Below are 18,257 nucleotides of genomic sequence, written 5' to 3'. Positions count from 1 at the left end.
TATAAGATTTCATAAGTTTAATGTGAAAGGTGAGCGTCAGTACCTATTGATAACTACAGTTGGTAATGCAACAGATAACAGCATAACCATTGAACAATAGTGGGACATCCACTAACTCATATCTTTACTTTAAAAAAAGTCCTGACATACAAATACAAAGTACCGAATCCCAGATCCATGGTCTTGTATGGACAGGCAGATTGTATAGGAATACTCTCATTAGTTGGACAGATCACTCTTGCTGTAACAATCAGATGATTTGGTTGTTGTTTTTTCAAATTTGTGGGTTCCGGGGTAATTTGTGATCTTCAGATGACTCATATAATTTCAGCAACAGGCTCATCAAAGACGGCTTACTTTAAATTTTATGAAAATGACAGTGTGACCCATTATTCAGGCATCTATGCATATGCTAATGAGTGATTGGATATGAAGTATGTGCAACAGCTCTCCAGTCATTGAATGTCGCTGAAACTCAAGGGTCAGTGGAGCCAACCTTTTGCAGTGAGCATGTTTCTCTCTGGGACAAGCAGTTGAAGCTGGTGATTAATACACTCTTATCGTGTCAATGTGGTTACCTTGTGCTTCACAGGCATGTTTACGTATTCAACTGCCAAACAAAAGTTCCAACAAAAGTTCCAACAAAATGCTAGTTTAATGAAAGAGTTATTGTTTAGGAACAAAATGTTACTGTTTCAAGGTCAGTGTACACAAACATTTATCACATCGGTAATTTTGGTAGAGACAAAAATTATCATTTCCGTGATTTTATTGACTTTCTACATCTACTTCATGACCAAATTTGAAAACAATCTTCAGGACTCAGTTAATCAATGTCCCAGAAAATGAAGTGATCTGATACCCCTGCACATGGAGTATGTTCAAAACTAGAAAGGTTGTTACCCGCATAAAACAGCATCTGACCAATCACCACTGAATGACTTGATACATAATATGTCAACACATGCTTCAAGTGTGTCATGAATCGTTCAGAAAATCAGTGAACACTACAATTCCTTCGAAAATCCTACCTCTATAACATCATGACCATAAATTCCTCTTTTTCCTGTCATTCAGACTATAAATATTTTGAATTTTCAACACATCCTCTTCACTGCCAACTTATGTAATGTGAATGCACATGCGCAAGCTGGGAAAACATGACTTCTTTTCTTTGTAAACAAGTAAAAATTTATTGATATCATCTGATGGACAGCTGAGGGCAGCTTATAGAAGATCGGGGGTATAGAAGATAGGACTTTCTAGTAAGTAGGTAATCAGAGCAAAACTGGTATTTGCTCTTGGTGTGGCAAAGATCAAGTTGCTGGCGATCCATACCCTAGATGCGCAAGAAGAGCACATGCGCTCCTAATTTCAAAGGAAAAGTTCAGAAAGGTTTCCAAGAAAGGTTGTCAGCCAAAAAATCTAAATTATCTACTACTACTTGTACTGCTAATAAAGATAGAATGAAGGGGAAAGTGACTGAACCTGGTGTGGAACCCACCAGATAGACATGCTTGGGTCCCCCCTATTGATAAGAGATCGCGTTGCCCATCCCACCCTCCCATATTGATGGATCATCTAGGCTTCAGAGAAGCAATGGAGTACCATCTGATGCTACGATCCCCCTTTAACCTAGATGAGTTAAACAAATAAGATTACTTCATCTGTAACAGCAATAATTGAAAAAGGTTTAATTTCTCAGGAGTTATTGCATTTAAAAAATAGTCTCTCAAAATGAGGATATGAGTTAATGTACCTGAATATCTGTGGATAAATCGTATGACGGGCCATCATTTTGGATTATGAGAATAGAAGGGTCATCAGCAGGCGCGTGAATCTCGGAGATCCACGTCTTGCCACACTTATCATATGGAAGGTCATGTGTTACGGGCAACCTATCGCAGCCAGCATGGGAATATATACCATTCTTCACCTAGATATCATGATGCCAGAGGTGTAGAGAGATTCTATCAAGACTGGTTTGTGGTGATAGCTCAGATGATGTTACATAGCCAACTCAAAGCGACAGATCTGTCAAGCCTGTGCTACTCCACGTAATCACAGTTCACCCCACTTCCTAAGGAATGGAATCTATTCCAGAGGATGCATACAAGCCAAATGACTACATCGCCAAGGAAATTATGGAGTATACCATACCATCCTTTTCTGCCTTTATGTCCTACACAAACAAGGCGACGTCTATGAGGTAGAGCGTCCTCCCGGAGAGCCGAAGGTCCGGGTTCGATCCCCGGCCGCGTCATTCCAAAAGACCTTAAAAGATGGTACTTGTAACTTTGCCTCGGCATTAAGGGGCTAAAACAAGGATTGGTCGGCTTGGAGTCAGTATACTGTTTCTAAATGGGGTATTCATGTTAAACTGCGGCATGGTATTTCTGTGGGCTAGAACTATAAATCAGGATCAATCCAGGCTAGTACAAGCAGCCACACACACACATGCGTGCATGCACGTCTCTATATAAGTGCAATAATCTTGGATGCGGCGTTAAACCCCATTTCACCTCACCTCACAAACAAGGCAGTAACAAAAGCAGAGGAATTCCACATTCCAGATTACACCCAATCGAACATTTATGGGATGCACTGGATGAACAACTGCGAGCACGTCGGCAACAACAACAGAACCTCGGATAGTTGGCACAAGCACAAGTTGGTGAACATTCGCCAGGACACCATTCCATCCGTTTTGAATCTAGTGGTCATACAAGATATTAAAAACAGATGATCTTCACTTTGAAAATATACTGTTCCATGTGTGCCATATGGAACCTGGATCAATGACAATGATGTTTGCCAATTGTGAACAATCGTTACTATCTGTTGATTGTTTATATGTTATACAAAATATACACTTTTCCGTTTCATTTCTTGGAGAGTATAGATCCTCTATGCACAACATAAGACCGCCTGCCGTCTATCTACAAGAGTGACTACAAAACTCATGGTGCTCCTTTCCCACTACATCCTACTACCATACTGCGATACTGTCAAGCAGACCAATGCCAGGATGCTGGTACATATGACTAACATGTTGAACATCAGCTTTTACATCAACTGGTTTGATGCAGGCAGTTGTCACGTCATCCCTCTGACGAAACAAAGCACAAGTCTATCCTTAGACACCCAAGCCAACATGACCCTGAAACCAGGTTGGATTCAAACATAGATTCATATCCTGAAGAATCAGGACAACCTCCAGTCAGCGCAGATATGGATGTTGGCACAGCTTTTGCTCATGCAATGAAACCATTTTATACAGCAGGTACGTCATATTTTCCCGGAGACGCTGAAGAGAAGTATGTTGTCACAGCCTATTGCAGCCAAACAGGTCTTTAAGAGCAGACTTAAAGCCATCAAGGAGGACATCACCAGGGCAACCAACCAGTAGTCTACCATGAGCATGGCGTCAAATTCAGAAGCAACCGGCAGACTACCAGAGTCAGTGAGATCCTCCCAAGAGAATATTAACTGTCAAAGCAAGAGAATAACCAGTCTAGATTTTCCACCCACAAAAATTCCATTTAGCGTAAAAGGCAATTTAGCTGTGAAAATTATATGAATGGAACACTGAAAATCAGTGATGACACCAGGTGTTTGCGAAAATAGTAAGCATGTCTTGACCTACCGGTAGATCTTGCATTCACACAATTTGCATAAAAAAGTAAGTACTTATTGCCTGACGCAGCACAGTAGTACTGCCATGCGTCTGCGGCCTATCAACAAACCGGAAAAGTTATCAATGAACCAGAAAATCAAGTGACATGTTAATTTTGAATTACGTCTGCTGTGCACAAGTTAAGAGATTCTGGTCCTTATGAGCACAGAAAAACACTCATAAAAAGACACATATTCATTGTCCTGTCCCAAACATTTTTTTTGTAGGTGACTCAGCACAGATGAATGCTACCGACGCGTGATGCGGGGCGTGATTCTTTTCGTGCCCCAGCCTGGAAGGATAGTTCTTCACGTCCAAAGGCCAGAGTCTCCAAGAACGAGCAGCCATTTACACACAGCATTGCAGAGACTCATCAAAAGTTCAGCACATCTATCCAAATCCTGACTCACGGACATCGATACAAGACTACCAATATTCAAAAGAACGCCAATCCCGGGTCATGTCGGAGGTCATCTGATGCAGTGTGCTGAAAAATGGGTGGCAATCACAGACAATGCCTGGCAGCTCGAAGTAGAAAGAAAAGGGTACATGCTCCATTTCTTTTTTATGACCAAGTCTTTTGATTCATCCAAGCTTCTAGACAAGGGAATCATAAGCGCATTAGAAAAATCAGATACCACCTCCGGATTATAATCACCAGTCTTCCTGGTTCCAAGAAGAAATACATTGGAAATGAGCATGATAATCGATTTGGATCGACAAGGATTATCTGGTTTGGGCTCAGAGATTCGAAACGGAGTCGGTCAAGAAATTAAGAACGCCCTCAGACGAAGCGATTGGATGATAAATCTAGACTTAAGGGACGCCTATTTTCACGTTCCTATTCATCAAGGTTACCATCACAACCTACAATTTGCAGTCAATGGGCAGAGGTACTAGTATCTGTTCAATGCTCTACCGTTCAGCTCCATGCCTGTTCACCAGGATGTATTGGGTTTGCTCATCTAAAGCTAGTAAGGCTACACGACTTCCTTTTGGCTGATCAGGACAAGTTTCAGATCAAGCAAAGTCTTCCTCATCCAACTTCGAGCGCACCTGGTTTTCCTGGTTCTCCCCGGTCATCGGTAGTACCCAGTAAAGGCACTGTCCTCCTCCCCACCAAAGAGTGAGTGAGCACGGTTTCTACGCCGTTTTTAGCAATATTCCAACAATATCACGGTGGGGGACACCAGAAATAGGCTGTCATTGTACCCATGACGGGAATCGAAACCGAGTCTTCGACGTGACGAGCGAACGCTTTAACCACTTGGTACAAAATTTGTTGTACAGTATCACGAAGGGGACATTTTCATCCCACATTTAAAAAAATTTAAAGCTGTGATCCAGATATTTTTATGAAAAGGAAAAGAAAAACACCTTCCAACGCAATTATATTTTTCAACAGTCTGAAGCATCATTATTTTTTTCAGGACAATTTATTTATTTTCAATGAAATCACTGCCCCCACAATGCTACGTTACTAATAGCTTCAAGAAAAACAAGTTTCCTTCCTATGGTCACTCTTTCCAGGGTGGCAGAACCACACACCATTGATAATTCTCAAAAACGTACGCACAAGACTGGAGCACAATATCTTTCCAGAATTTGTTGAAAAAAACCCAGTTATCAGCATTTGTCCCCTCGGCCATGAGCAATATACGAAACCTGCCTCAAGTAGAAGTGTTAATTATCAGGACAGGCTGCTGTGTCCGATCGGAGCTCTGAAATCACAGCTACAGAAATCAGACGCTATTCATCTCATGCAAGCCCTCATCAGAAATGGTAATTTCTAAGGCTACTGTGGCAGGATGGCTCAAGGTTTGTTTGTTTATTGTTTAACGCAAGATTCCAGCGAAATGACGGCAGTCTGTAAATAACGGAGTCTGGACAAGACAATCCAGTGATTGACATCATGAGCATTGATCTACACAATAGGGTTACAAGTACAAGCATCAACAAAGTCAGCGAGCCTGACCACCCAATCCTGTTAGATCTTTTACATTGGTTGCGGAAGACCTGTTCTAACCTTGATTTTGACGGGTATGGGTGGCTCAACATCACCATAGTAGATGGCCAAGCACAAATTACTAAACCAACTTGGGGAAGCTGAAGAGCTCCTGAAATCAGAGCTCAGGCAACGCGTCTGGCCCTGGAACACAGTATTGATCGATGAAGTGGTGGTGATGCCAGCGGAAATCCCACAATATGTTTTCTAACTTTGAGAGAGAGAGAGAGAGAGAGAGTTTTTGTGTGTGTGTGTGTTTTTGTTTTTTTTACCTACTACCAACTATCGGGGGATACTAGATGCCAGATCCCACCGGTCACTCTGGTGTGTACTGGCTATGATGTCACACTCACACTCTGATCTCAGGCGACTGTAAGTCTCCTCCAACCCAGATCAAACACTGTTCTGGCACTGGTGTAAAAGTGCTTTTGTATTCATAGTAATTATGAAACAACAGCTACCAATGTAGCCAAAACCAAAACTAGCTCTATTACGTCAGGAGTAATTTCACCCATCACCCCAATAATCTGCATCTAGGTTGCTGATGTTGGAAAGAAGTGTTTTTCTCACCTTACGCATATGCAAGAGGCTTGTGGGGAGATTCTATTTGTACCTCAACTAGTTATGGATAGTTGACAGTGAACAGGACTTCTGTTGAAAATCTGAAGATTTTTTGGCAGTGATGACAGCCAAAATACAGGATTTCTGGTACTGATGATAGTTGTAGTATACACCTGTGCACAAGCCTGTAGTCACTGTGGCTGCAATACATGACTGTGGCTTTGAACTCAATAAACATCCTCCATCACCAGAATAGGCACCTTCAGATTTCCATTTCCATTCCAAAGGCACCTTCTGGAAATGATGCTTCTGAATTTGCATGTACTGAACATTTGTTTAGTAATCATAAGCATGAATGACTGTATAGTCTTGATAAAAATAAATCTTCTTTCGCATTGCATTTATCACGACTTAAATCGGCATATACAACCAATTAATACTTGTTTTAAGTGTACAATGCCAGTTAATTCCAGACAATGATCTTCAGACAAGAGTCCTAAATATTGGCAGAATATGGTTCAAATTATTGTAATGATTCCACCAAAATAGTAATGGTTGCCATCTTTGCCATCTCTCATCCTTCTTCCACATCAAGGCATTACTGTCTCATGTTCTTTATCCGAGATGCCAGGGTCAAAGGCACTTACATCTGGCCCCACTTTGCATCAATGGAATTTATGGCACCAGCATCCGAAGCTGGAGGGGACTAATCATATGATTTCTTTGTGGATCAGGTCAGGAGGGCACAATTATCCCCAGTTGAATGGTTGTGATTCACTCCTCACTGCATTCTCTTCAACCATGGGTTTTGTTGGTGATTTCAGGAGAATTACTTGTAAGGGTCAGGAGGCACAGATGGATCAAACACAACTTCTTAATACACACTCCATGCTTTCTTTTCAAAGATACCCAATGTATGATGAGATGAGGTGAAATGGGGTTCAACTTCTCGTTAGAGATTATTACACTTATGTTGCGACATGGATGCACGTGGGTATGGCTAGCTTGTTACTGACTTATGCCGACTTTATAGTAGCCCACTGAGATACCATGCCGCAGTTCTAACATGAATACCCCACTCAGATATACACAGTATACAGACTCAGCTGACAAAACCTTGTTTTAGCCCCATAATGACGAGCGACAGGCAGGGTAACAAGTACCATCTTTTAACATCGATTGCTGTGATGATGCAGGGGATTGGACCCCTGACCTTCCGATCTACCACTAGACCAGGGAGGCAGTTGAATTGTATTGGATCTGTTATAGCCAGCTTCCATGGTACACAAAACACAATTCTTATTCTGCAAGCATTTCATTTATTGAGACCACAATGAACACTATTTTCACAGTACGAGACAAAAAGGAAACAAATCATGATTATAAATCAAGTTTTACATTCATTCACTTGTTATTGTAGAAAGCAACTGCAGAGTAAGCATAACAGAATACACCATACTTCAAAAGGAGGGATACTTGCGACTGGGCAACAGCTTAAAAAAGAACCATCTGATTTGACAATGACCCAAAGAAAATTAGCTAATGATAAGGTGTGGGGACTTGCACGCTGAATACTAGGGATACATAAAATAAAACAATATACAATATCACAATAAGCAGTAGGGATTATATATAAAGAGCATTTCATTGGATAGCCAACATCTATAAAATATGCATCTACGGTGTTTATATATTATCGAGCATATCTTTCATCATTCACTTCCAACTTGGCAGCTTATGCGCTTTCTACCCGCATTCCGATACCTTCATCAGCTGTTCTAAGAAAAAGGTGACATCAATACTTTCTACATGCATGGATTATAAATGGATTTGACATTCCACTATCAACCATGACACATTCCTGAATAAAGCATAACAAGGTTCACTGGTCTATCAAAACGAGCTGTATCTTCCAAGATGTGCTTCTTCTACAAGATATGATTCAGAATGTCATGGCAAATCCACCCAAATCCAGCAGCATGTGACTGGGCAAAGATGAATGAATGCCAACAATTACCTACTTTCTCCTCAGTATAGAAACAGAACAGACACAGTACAACTGATAGGGTTAATGTGCTCACTCATGCATGCTCCCTCTATGATGCAATGTGGTAATGAGGATGTCAATGTCACGTCTATCGCAGATCTCATGTTGTTGATGTGTATCTCACAGAGGGAAGTTCTTGCTCAACTCTATTCTACATATTGTGTTGTTAGTTGATAAAGGCTTCTTGTTCTGGTAATTACTTTCACTTTTTCCTAGTATTCAGTCTTCAGGATAGTAAACTTTTGGATTGTTCAGAAAGAAAGACCTCTTCACTAAATAGGAGCATAGGCTCATTAGGCTAAAGATCAAAATATCATTTTTTTTTTCTATTACCGAAACTTTTTAGAATAATTACTCAATATATATTAAAGAATACAACATCACAATCAAAGGTACATTCTACATTACTAATGTAATACTTTCAACATTTGAATAAGCAGCTGATGACAAAGAGAACACTGTAAGTGTTTAGATTGTATCTGTATATAACATGGTAGCAATGTTTCAATGTCTCTTGACCATCAATTCCTTTTCAAACGGAACAACTCAATACTATAACACAGAACTAACTCGACAACAGACACTAAATCAAAAGATCTTTCGGAGGTTTTTTACATTGCAATTTACAACCAAGTTCTCATGTTTCTATTTTAACATTTTACCAGGAGGTAAACATTTGCGTTCTGATATAGCATGAAACAATGGTATGTCTGTGAAATACAAAATTGATTTGCTCGCCTTGGTAAGCAAATGACAATGTAAAGGAACCTCTCCATAACTGTTGTATCACATGAACCTTTCTCTAAGGAGTGATTTCAGTTACCGTTTCAGGCAACAATGCAACACGTGATTGTGATCACAGTCCTGCATACCGCCTACAGGCTTTGAAGGGCTGCATAGATTATTTATGATGGGAGTCGTTGATAGGGAGATGAAATACTCAAAGTTGCTTGCATTTTTTTTGTACTGCAAATGACAATATCCCCAACAGACTGATGTCATGCATAAATGACAGGCATAGTATTTTATTACACCTATTAAGATTGTTACTGTTGTCTCTCTGAATGTACCCGAGCTTACTTTGTCTAGCATTGTTCTTTCAACATTCCACAGGAATAAACACGTTCTTTGCTGCATTTGGTTCTTGCCATTTTCTGACTATACTGGGAAATTCCAATATTCCTCATATTCTTACCGTTGCATCTGAGTTATGGATTAAGAAATGGAAAAAAAAGAAAGAAAAAAAAGAATCTGTTTCCTTGCAAACTGTCTAAACAGAACACTGATACCCTGTACCTAGTAACCCCAGACCTGACGGAACTGCACACCAAGTCCCAAATCACTGATAGATTAGCTAGTCTTATAAACCATACAATTGGAAAAATCATGTGGATGTAACTGAAGCATTAAGACTGTAAGTCAATCGATAAAGAAAGTTACAAACGTCCCCAGAAGCCATTAGGTTTGGTCGACAATGACAAACCAGATTTTGCTCGATTCGTTTGGGCTGCCACCATAGGATGGCACACACACAGACAAAAATGTGGCTGTTACCAGGCAGTGTCGTTCCGTATTTAGAGTGACGATATTCAGATATTGCAGTGTCCACTTCTAGCCTTGGTGTCTCCACGCGCCCCGCTTCAACCTCTCAGCGCAGTCTCCACCTCATCGCCTCTTCCTCTCTCTCGCTGCTCTCTCCCTCCACGGCCGCCGTTGTGCTTGTTCACAGTGATGACGACAGTGACGTTACAGCTGCGACTGACTGCGCCTTTCGACCGACTGGCGTATGAACGTGTACGTGCGGGTGGCGGGTTGAGGACATCAGACACTGCAGATGGTACCTGACTGACTCTTCGTCTGCTGGTCACATAGCAATACCCACCATGTTGGTGTCGACTCTTTGGCCTCTAGTTGAAGGGCCCCTGGGACAGCTGGGAAGCGTAGAACATACGGTCTCCCTGGTAAGTCGAGTCCTGCGACAACATGCCGTCAGCCTGCGACTTGAAGTCCTCTGCTAAGAAGCTATCCTGAAATTGAAAAATGTCCCAAACATTGTACTGTCAGACAAGGAGTGTTATGAAGCCAATACTTCATAGGTGAATAAGTTCCAATCATATCAGATTATTATGTTCTTAAATCTTGATAATTCCTACGAAGAAACCTTTGATACTAGGCGGACATGAAAAAAGGCTTTCATTCTGGTGTTTATGATCTTCGTATGTCACATGCATGATATTCAGGGGACAGATTTCATATCATGTTATACTGTTACTTTAGATAATAATCATAATCAACATCTTGAAGCAGTGTGTCACTGAGAAGAATGCCTGCCCATCTACCCACCTGTGACAGCTCTGCCTGCGAGAGCCCAGAGAGCCCTGGCTGACTCATCTGGAATGGCTGACTCATGGACAGATGACCCTGGGTCAGTGGGCCCTGTGAGAATGACTGTGATGCATCCTGCAAATAAGTATAGAACATGTAAACGTCATACGACCACATGCGGAAGCCAGCTGTACACAAAGGGTCATACACATCTTTGCGGTAAAAATCATGCAATTAGTCACCAGAAAGTTCAGACGAAACATTTCCAACATCATAATCAATACAACAGTTTTAGAGCTTCAAGCTTTCCCATACTTTCCCCCGAGAGCCCAGTTCCACAAGGAGATTGTAGCGCTAGAACAGTCATAAGTTTATGTTAAAGTATGGGAGTTTCGATCACCATAACTACAACCGCTTTGTGGAATGGACCCCTGAAGTCAAATGCTAGAAAGGAACCAAGGTGCAATGTTTCTCCATATAGCAAGGGACAGGCAACCCAAGTGCAATGTTTCTCAATATAGCAAGCTACAGGAAAGTAAACAAAGCAATGAAACAAGTAACATCTATTTTTGTAAATCTTTTAAGGGGAAGTTTGTTCCAATCAAAATTACAGCACTTGTTAAGGACTGATAATACCATTCAAGCACTTTTCAAGCATATTGTTTGAGAAAGGGCAAATTTAAGTACTTTAAATTAACAGGGCTAAATTCAAGGATTTTTCAAGTTTGTATGAACCCTGTATTTAGACACAGAAGGCGTTGTTGAAACAACAGCTGATGTACTGACCTGACTAGCCTGGCTCTGGGACCCGGACAAGTTGAACTGCGAGATGTTCTGCTGCATGTTGCTGTAGCGCGGCGGCTTCTGACGACGGCCTTGGTTTTGGTTCTGACCCATACGCCGTGGGGGTTGCATGCTCTTGTTTCCAGCTGTAACACAAAGTTCACAATCTAAGCTGGAACATCAGAGTGAACAGGCTGATTGGGTTTAGTCAGCTAGGAAGCATCTTCACAGATTTTACTGATAACCTAACCAATTGGGAGCATGTACTGCAATCTGAACGGTTGAGAAACGGGGTTAAATGGGATGCAAAGCCTGAACATTTCCTGGAGTATTTACTAGGCATGAATACTTTTCTTGATCTTTCTTTCCTCTATTACCAAATTGGAAATTCCTGCCACTTGGCTTGTTGAATGAATACCACATTATTAGTTAAGTTTGATTAATATATATCTCAGGACAACTTTGATTTAGTTATTTATTTCCACATTTTGCTCGCCTATTAAAATGTTTGAACATTTCTGGGCATCAACTTTGCACCAAAGCAACTGAGGTGGCTTTCAAAATTGATAATGTACTGCATAATATAGTAAAATCTCTATATGTAAAAAGTACCTTGTGGCATTGGTTGTGCCTGGAAGTGTTGGGGAACTTGTGGGAGGAACATGTTGACAGGGACCGGCAGACTCAGGGCTGCTCCAGTGTAGGCTCGCTCTGGTCCGATGAAGCTGAGCTGGTCGTGAGTTCTCACCACAGGCTCACGGTAGCCAACAGCTGGAACACGTTAACATCATAATAAGTTTGTTTGTTGATTAACTCTGCACTCAGCAATAGCCCAGCTGTATGACAAGATCTGTAAATAATCACAAGGCTACTGGGTGCTTCAACCTGGATGTTACACATAGCTAAACATAGCCTTGTCTACTCACATGGGGAAAGAACACAGGTAATCTAGTTAGGCCTTGTCTACTCACATGGGGAAAGAACACAGGTAATCTAGTTGGCCTTGTCTACTCACATGGGGAAAGAAGACAGGAAACCTAGTTTGGCCTTGTCTACTCACATGGTGAAAGAACTCAGGTAATCCAGTTTGGCCTTGTCTACTCACGTGGGGAAAGAACACAGGTAATCTAGTTTGGCCTTGTCTACCCACATGGGGAAAGAACACAGGTAATCTAGTTTGGCCTTGTCTACTCACGTGGGGAAAGAACACAGGCAATCTAGTTTGGCCTTGTCTACTCACGTGGGGAAAGAACACAGGTAATCTAGTTTGGCCTTGTCTACTCACATGGGGAAAGAATACAGGTAACCTAGTTTGGCCTTGTCTACTCACATGGTGAAAGAACACAGGTAATCTAGTTTGGCCTTGTCTACTCACGTGGGGAAAGAACACAGGTAATCTAGTTGGCCTTGTCTACTCACGTGGGGAAAGAACACAGGTAATCTAGTTGGCCTTGTCTACTCACGTGGGGTAAGAACACAGGTAATCTAGTTTGGCCTTGTCTACTCACATGGGGAAAGAACACAGGTAATCTAGTTGGCCTTGTCTACTCACGTGGGGAAAGAACACAGGTAATCCAGTTTGGCCTTGTCTACTCACATGGGGTAAGAACACAGGTAATCTACTTGGCCTTGTCTACTCACATGGTGAGAGAACACAGGTAATCTAGTTTGGCCTTGTCTGCTCACGTGGGGAAAGAACACAGGTAATCCAGTTTGGCCTTGTCTGCTCACATGGGAACAGAACACAGGTAATCCAGTTTGGCCTTGTCTACTCACATGGGAACAGAACACAGGTAATCCAGTTTGGCCTTGTCTACTCACATGGGGTAAGAACACAGGTAATCTAGTTTGGCCTTGTCTACTCACATGGGAACAGAACACAGGTAATCCAGTTTGGCCTTGTCTACTCACATGGGAACAGAACACAGGTAATCTAGTTTGGCCTTGTCTACTCACATGGGAACAGAACACAGGTAATCCAGTTTGGCCTTGTCTACTCACATGGGAACAGAACACAGGTAATCTAGTTTGGCCTTGTCTACTCACGTGGGGTAAGAACACAGGTAATCTAGTTTGGCCTTGTCTACTCACATGGGGAAAGAACACAGGTATTCTAGTTTGGCCTTGTCTACTCACGTGGTGAAAGAACACAGGTAATCTAGTTTGGCCTTGTCTACTCACGTGGGGAAAGAACACAGGTAATCGAGTTTGGCCTTGTCTACTCACATCTGTCATAGATGCTGCCTGGGATCAGCACCTCTCTTGCATCAAACATGGTGTTGCTCATGAATCTGCCTCCCTGTAAACCAAACAATCACACATAGTACACACACTTGTCATTATCTCTAACAAGTAATAAAGTCAGGTAACCAATTTTCTAGAGTAGCATGCAACCCAGATATAGGAAGCATCAATTGAGTGTATATCATATTGTTCTGCAGTTCGCAGTATTCCAGCAATATCATAGCTGCTGATGACAAGATCACACACTCATCCAGGTCACAAGTATTAACCTCTTAATTCTGATTGGTCAGCTTGAATGACAAGCATAGTGAAAGAATACAAACATTCTAGGCCGCAAACAGCAGTGAAACACATTACACCCAGTTTTCTTGTGGATCTGTATGATGCCTGATAATCTAGACTAATCTATGTTCAACTTACAGGATTAGCAGTGTTGACGAGTTTGCGTGGCTTGCTGAACTGGATAAGGCTCTCCTTCAGGTTGTTCAGGGGGCCTTCCACCAGACACTTCTGTTCCTTGAAGTATGTCAACAGGTGGTTCCACAGGGTTTGCTGTCAAAGATCATATTTACATATTACACACCTTACTAGACGTAATACTAACTTTCATTACACATATATTTTGAAATTATAATAATAAAAACAATTGTAGCCTTCACACTTGAAAAATATGTGACCAGAGCTTTCTTCTTTGACTGATCATGGACAAGTGAAGAGAAGAGATCCTTCAATAATTATAAAGAGATAGCTTACCTTTGATAGCACTTTGGGGTTACCGACAATAATGATGCCATATCTGAAACACACATGCAAAATATAAACAGTGGTAGGTTCGGGAAGTTTTCTACTTATTGTGTCCAAAACCAATCTCAATAAAATCAGACCTTAGTGCTCACTTCCACTACACAAAGATACGAGGACTTCCCATTATAGGTCACACCAGAAAGACCTTTAGTGAACTTTGAACGACCACTGAAATGTAATTAAATGAAATGAAACAGAAAGACGACATTAACCATTCAGAAAGCAGCTTTGAGCTTTACATCAGTTTCAAACTAACGACTTTTATTTCAGACTACAATCAAAAGGGTGTTGGGTACTAGATCCTCAATCTGACACATGAATCAAAGTAAGCCAACAAAACAAAACGAAACTATCTGTGAGGTCCTACCTGGCTCTTGTAAGAGCAACATTGAGACGCCTTGGGTCATTCAAGAATCCAATCCCTTGGTGTTCGTTGGATCGGACACAAGACAGCACAATGAAATCCTTCTCTCGGCCCTGGAAAGCATCAACGCTTGCCACCTCAATTTCCTGAAACAAAGAATCACACATTTGAATTATTATCTCTTTACCAATGTGTAGCTTGCATTCAGCAGATATCTAATTGGAATAAAACACTTGTTAACTTGAAGAAATCCAGGCAGTTTCCACGCTTGAAATCCCATTGAACAACATTTTTCAACCATTGAGATTATATTACAACACAAGATCTACTGATACATGCTATAAATATTACAAGTTCAAGAATGGGAGTTCTGTCCTAGCACAGAGATTCCTTTGTAGAAGCTAATGGTGGTGTGGTGTTGGAGCTACCTGGTAGAGCTTCTTGTTGAGGGCTCCACTGTACTGCATGTACTGGACCAGGTACGCCCGCTGGCCTTCATATGGGGTGATGATACCGATCTGCTCAGGCTTGATCCCAGACCGCAGAAACCGTGTCGTCAGCTTTTCTACATTAGCAGCCTCAGTTCTGGGGGATAACATTCATATATATTATTTTCAGAAATGATATTTAGAAATGTATTTTGAAATATACTGAGAATTTTTAGTTTCAGTAAATTATGGTTATAGCTGTGAAAATGCCATAGCTATATAGCATTAGTGCTGTTAATTGCTCTGAATATCCATAATGATAAGCAGAGGTATCACATGGATCATTCTTTGATTGTAATTGTTTTACATACCATAAAGAATTTCTTTACATAACACAACTCGGTGATTGCTCAAGTCTCAATGCTACTTAGTCTGCTATGTCACATCACATTATTGTTCAGAACAATAGGATATGACATCATCCAGTGTTCTAAATGTCACAAATTGAGGACATTACCTCACCTGAAAAATGGGTTTACTTCAGCGAAGTTTCTCTCTCAATAGTGTTGACACTGCATATATTTTTAATGCCTTTCCTACACTAACACTAACGTATAGAATAATCAACTTGTAGTTATACCTTGTTGTTTGCTGGTTATTCAATAATTATTCGATTTAAGTGCTCCAGCACTCTCTTTCTTGTACACAAATGATTTAACTGAGTGAACGTGTAGAATAAGAACCTGTTGAGGTAGGATGTTCCAGAGCTTGAAATCTCTTCCTGGCCAGATGTACAGTAGAAGAACATTGGCTTGTCTGGCTGCGGGTAGGGGAAATCGAGGTTCTTCCTGCTACGCTCAGCTGGGAGGAGAATAACTTGCTTTAGTCAAGATAAACTCATTTAAAAGATCAACGAAACCTATCTATATCAGCTGCTCCACTGAACAACAAGTTTCATATTTCACTTGATGAGATGGACCCGAGATAAACAAGATGGATCAGATAAATAGTAAACCAGTTTTATGAATTCCTCTCTGCCATTAGACACAAGGACAGTCATATTAATTAATATGAGGAAAAATTGTAAACTGGTATCAAACTGACTATATGAGTGAATGCACTTACCTGCGGTGACTCCATTCTGCAGTGAGCCTTCGTAGAAGATGTTGGAGGGGAAGGCGCTGAGTGCGGGGTGCATACGGTACTGGACCTGCAGTCTGATGGGTCTGATGCCGAGGACAACCAGTCTCTCAAACAGGGACTGAGATAGACCAGCTCGTGCTGCTTTCTTGCACATCACGACTGGACCCAGCTGGCAGTGGTCACCTACCAGGATCAGCTGAATACATACAAGTAGAAAGCTGCAGTTGTATTGCAAGAAAAAAATATCAGCTCTATTAGCTGTTATTGTGAATCTCGTAACCATACTGTTCTTTGGCTCCCGGGAAGGTACAGGTTAGAATTGGTCTTTAGAAACCCATGCTAATAAGTAGAATAATCCTGAGTGTGGTGTTAAACACCAAACAAGCAAATGTGTGTGGAGTCCAGCAATGTGCATTAGGGCAAGGTCATTAGAACATGTAACACAAACATCTTACCCTATCAATTAACAGATTTCTGCAACATTCCAAGTTTTCTGCACTGTGACTCCCCTGTGGACAGCCTAGTATATGACTCCCCTGTGGACATCCTAGTGCATGGGATTCCCCTGTGGACACCCTAGTAGTGGACCCCAATGTGGACACCCTAGTATACGATTCCCCTGTAGACACCCTAGTATATGGGACTCCCCTGTGGACATCCTAGTATATGACCCCAATGTGGACATCCTAGTATATGGGATTCCAGTGTGGATGCTCTAGTGTATGGGATTCTCCTGTGGACACTCTAGTATATGACTCCCCTGTGGACACCCTAGTATATGGGACTCCCCTGTAGACACCCTAGTATATGGGACTCCCCTGTGGACACCCTAGTATATGGGATTTTGCTGTGGACACCCTAGTATAAGGGACTCCCCTGTGGACACCCTAGTATATGGGACTCCCCTGTGGACACCCTAGTATATGGGATTCCCCTGTGGACACCCTAATATAAGGGACTCCCTTGTGGACACCCTAGTATATCAGATTCCCCTGTGGACACCCTAGTATAAGGGATTTCCCTGTTGACACCCTAGTATAAGGGACTCCCCTGTGGACACCCTAGTATATGGGACTCCCCTGTGGACATCCTAGTATATGGGACTCCCCTGTGGACACCCTAGTATATGGGACTCCCCTGTGGACACCCTAGTATATGGGACTCCCCTGTGGACACCCTAGTATATGGGACTCCCCTGTGGACACCCTAGTATATCAGATTCCCCTGTTGACACCCAAGTATAAGGGACTCCCCTGTGGACACCCTAGTATATGGGACTCCCCTGTGGACATCCTAGTATATGGGACTCCCCTGTGGACACCCTAGTATATGGGACTCCCCTGTGGACACCCTAGTATAAGGGACTCCCCTGTGGACACCCTAGTATATGGGACTCCCCTGTGGACACCCCAGTATAAGGGACTCCCCTGTGGACACCCTAGTATATGGGACTCCCCTGTGGACATCCTAGTATATGGGACTCCCCTGTGGACATCCTAGTATATGGGACTCCCCTGTGGACACCCTAGTATAAGGGACTCCCCTGTGGACATCCTAGTATATGGGACTCCCCTGTGGACACCCTAGTATATGGGACTCCCCTGTGGACATCCTAGTATATGGGACTCCCCTGTGGACACCCTAGTATAAGGGACTCCCCTGTTGACACCCTAGTATAAGGGACTCCCCTGTGGACATCCTAGTATATGGGACTCCCCTGTGGACACCCTAGTATAAGGGACTCCCCTGTGGACATCCTAGTATATGGGACTCCCCTGTGGACACCCTAGTATATGGGACTCCCCTGTGGACATCCTAGTATATGGGACTCCTCTTTTTAACACCCTAGTATATGGGACTCCCCTGTGGAACTCGGG

At 42.1% G+C, this 18,257-nt stretch overlaps 1 protein-coding gene across 1 annotated transcript in view; it reads right to left on the bottom strand.

The window, feature by feature from the left end:
* Positions 1–7,544: 7,544 nt before the first annotated feature.
* The window catches only part of LOC124131366 (regulator of nonsense transcripts 1-like), a 32,736-nt gene continuing 22,023 nt past the window's right edge, over positions 7,545–18,257 (bottom strand). The window contains exons 15-25 of the mRNA XM_046494603.2: positions 16,363–16,576; positions 15,981–16,098; positions 15,238–15,394; positions 14,813–14,955; positions 14,395–14,437; positions 14,062–14,193; positions 13,624–13,696; positions 12,010–12,168; positions 11,401–11,543; positions 10,633–10,749; positions 7,545–10,316 (exon numbers count right to left, since the gene is read on the bottom strand). Of these exons, the coding sequence (XP_046350559.1) occupies positions 10,197–10,316; positions 10,633–10,749; positions 11,401–11,543; positions 12,010–12,168; positions 13,624–13,696; positions 14,062–14,193; positions 14,395–14,437; positions 14,813–14,955; positions 15,238–15,394; positions 15,981–16,098; positions 16,363–16,576 (1,419 nt within the window). The 3' untranslated portion in view covers positions 7,545–10,196. The remainder of the gene's footprint in view (positions 10,317–10,632; positions 10,750–11,400; positions 11,544–12,009; positions 12,169–13,623; positions 13,697–14,061; positions 14,194–14,394; positions 14,438–14,812; positions 14,956–15,237; positions 15,395–15,980; positions 16,099–16,362; positions 16,577–18,257) is intronic.

The sequence above is a fragment of the Haliotis rufescens genome, unplaced genomic scaffold, assembly GCF_023055435.1.
Source record: "Haliotis rufescens isolate VD_foot unplaced genomic scaffold, xgHalRufe1.0.p SCAF_1, whole genome shotgun sequence".
Taxonomy (NCBI): Eukaryota; Metazoa; Mollusca; class Gastropoda; order Lepetellida; family Haliotidae; genus Haliotis; species Haliotis rufescens.
Note: the sequence above shows the minus strand (reverse complement) of the source record. Positions and strands in the feature narration are given on the sequence as shown.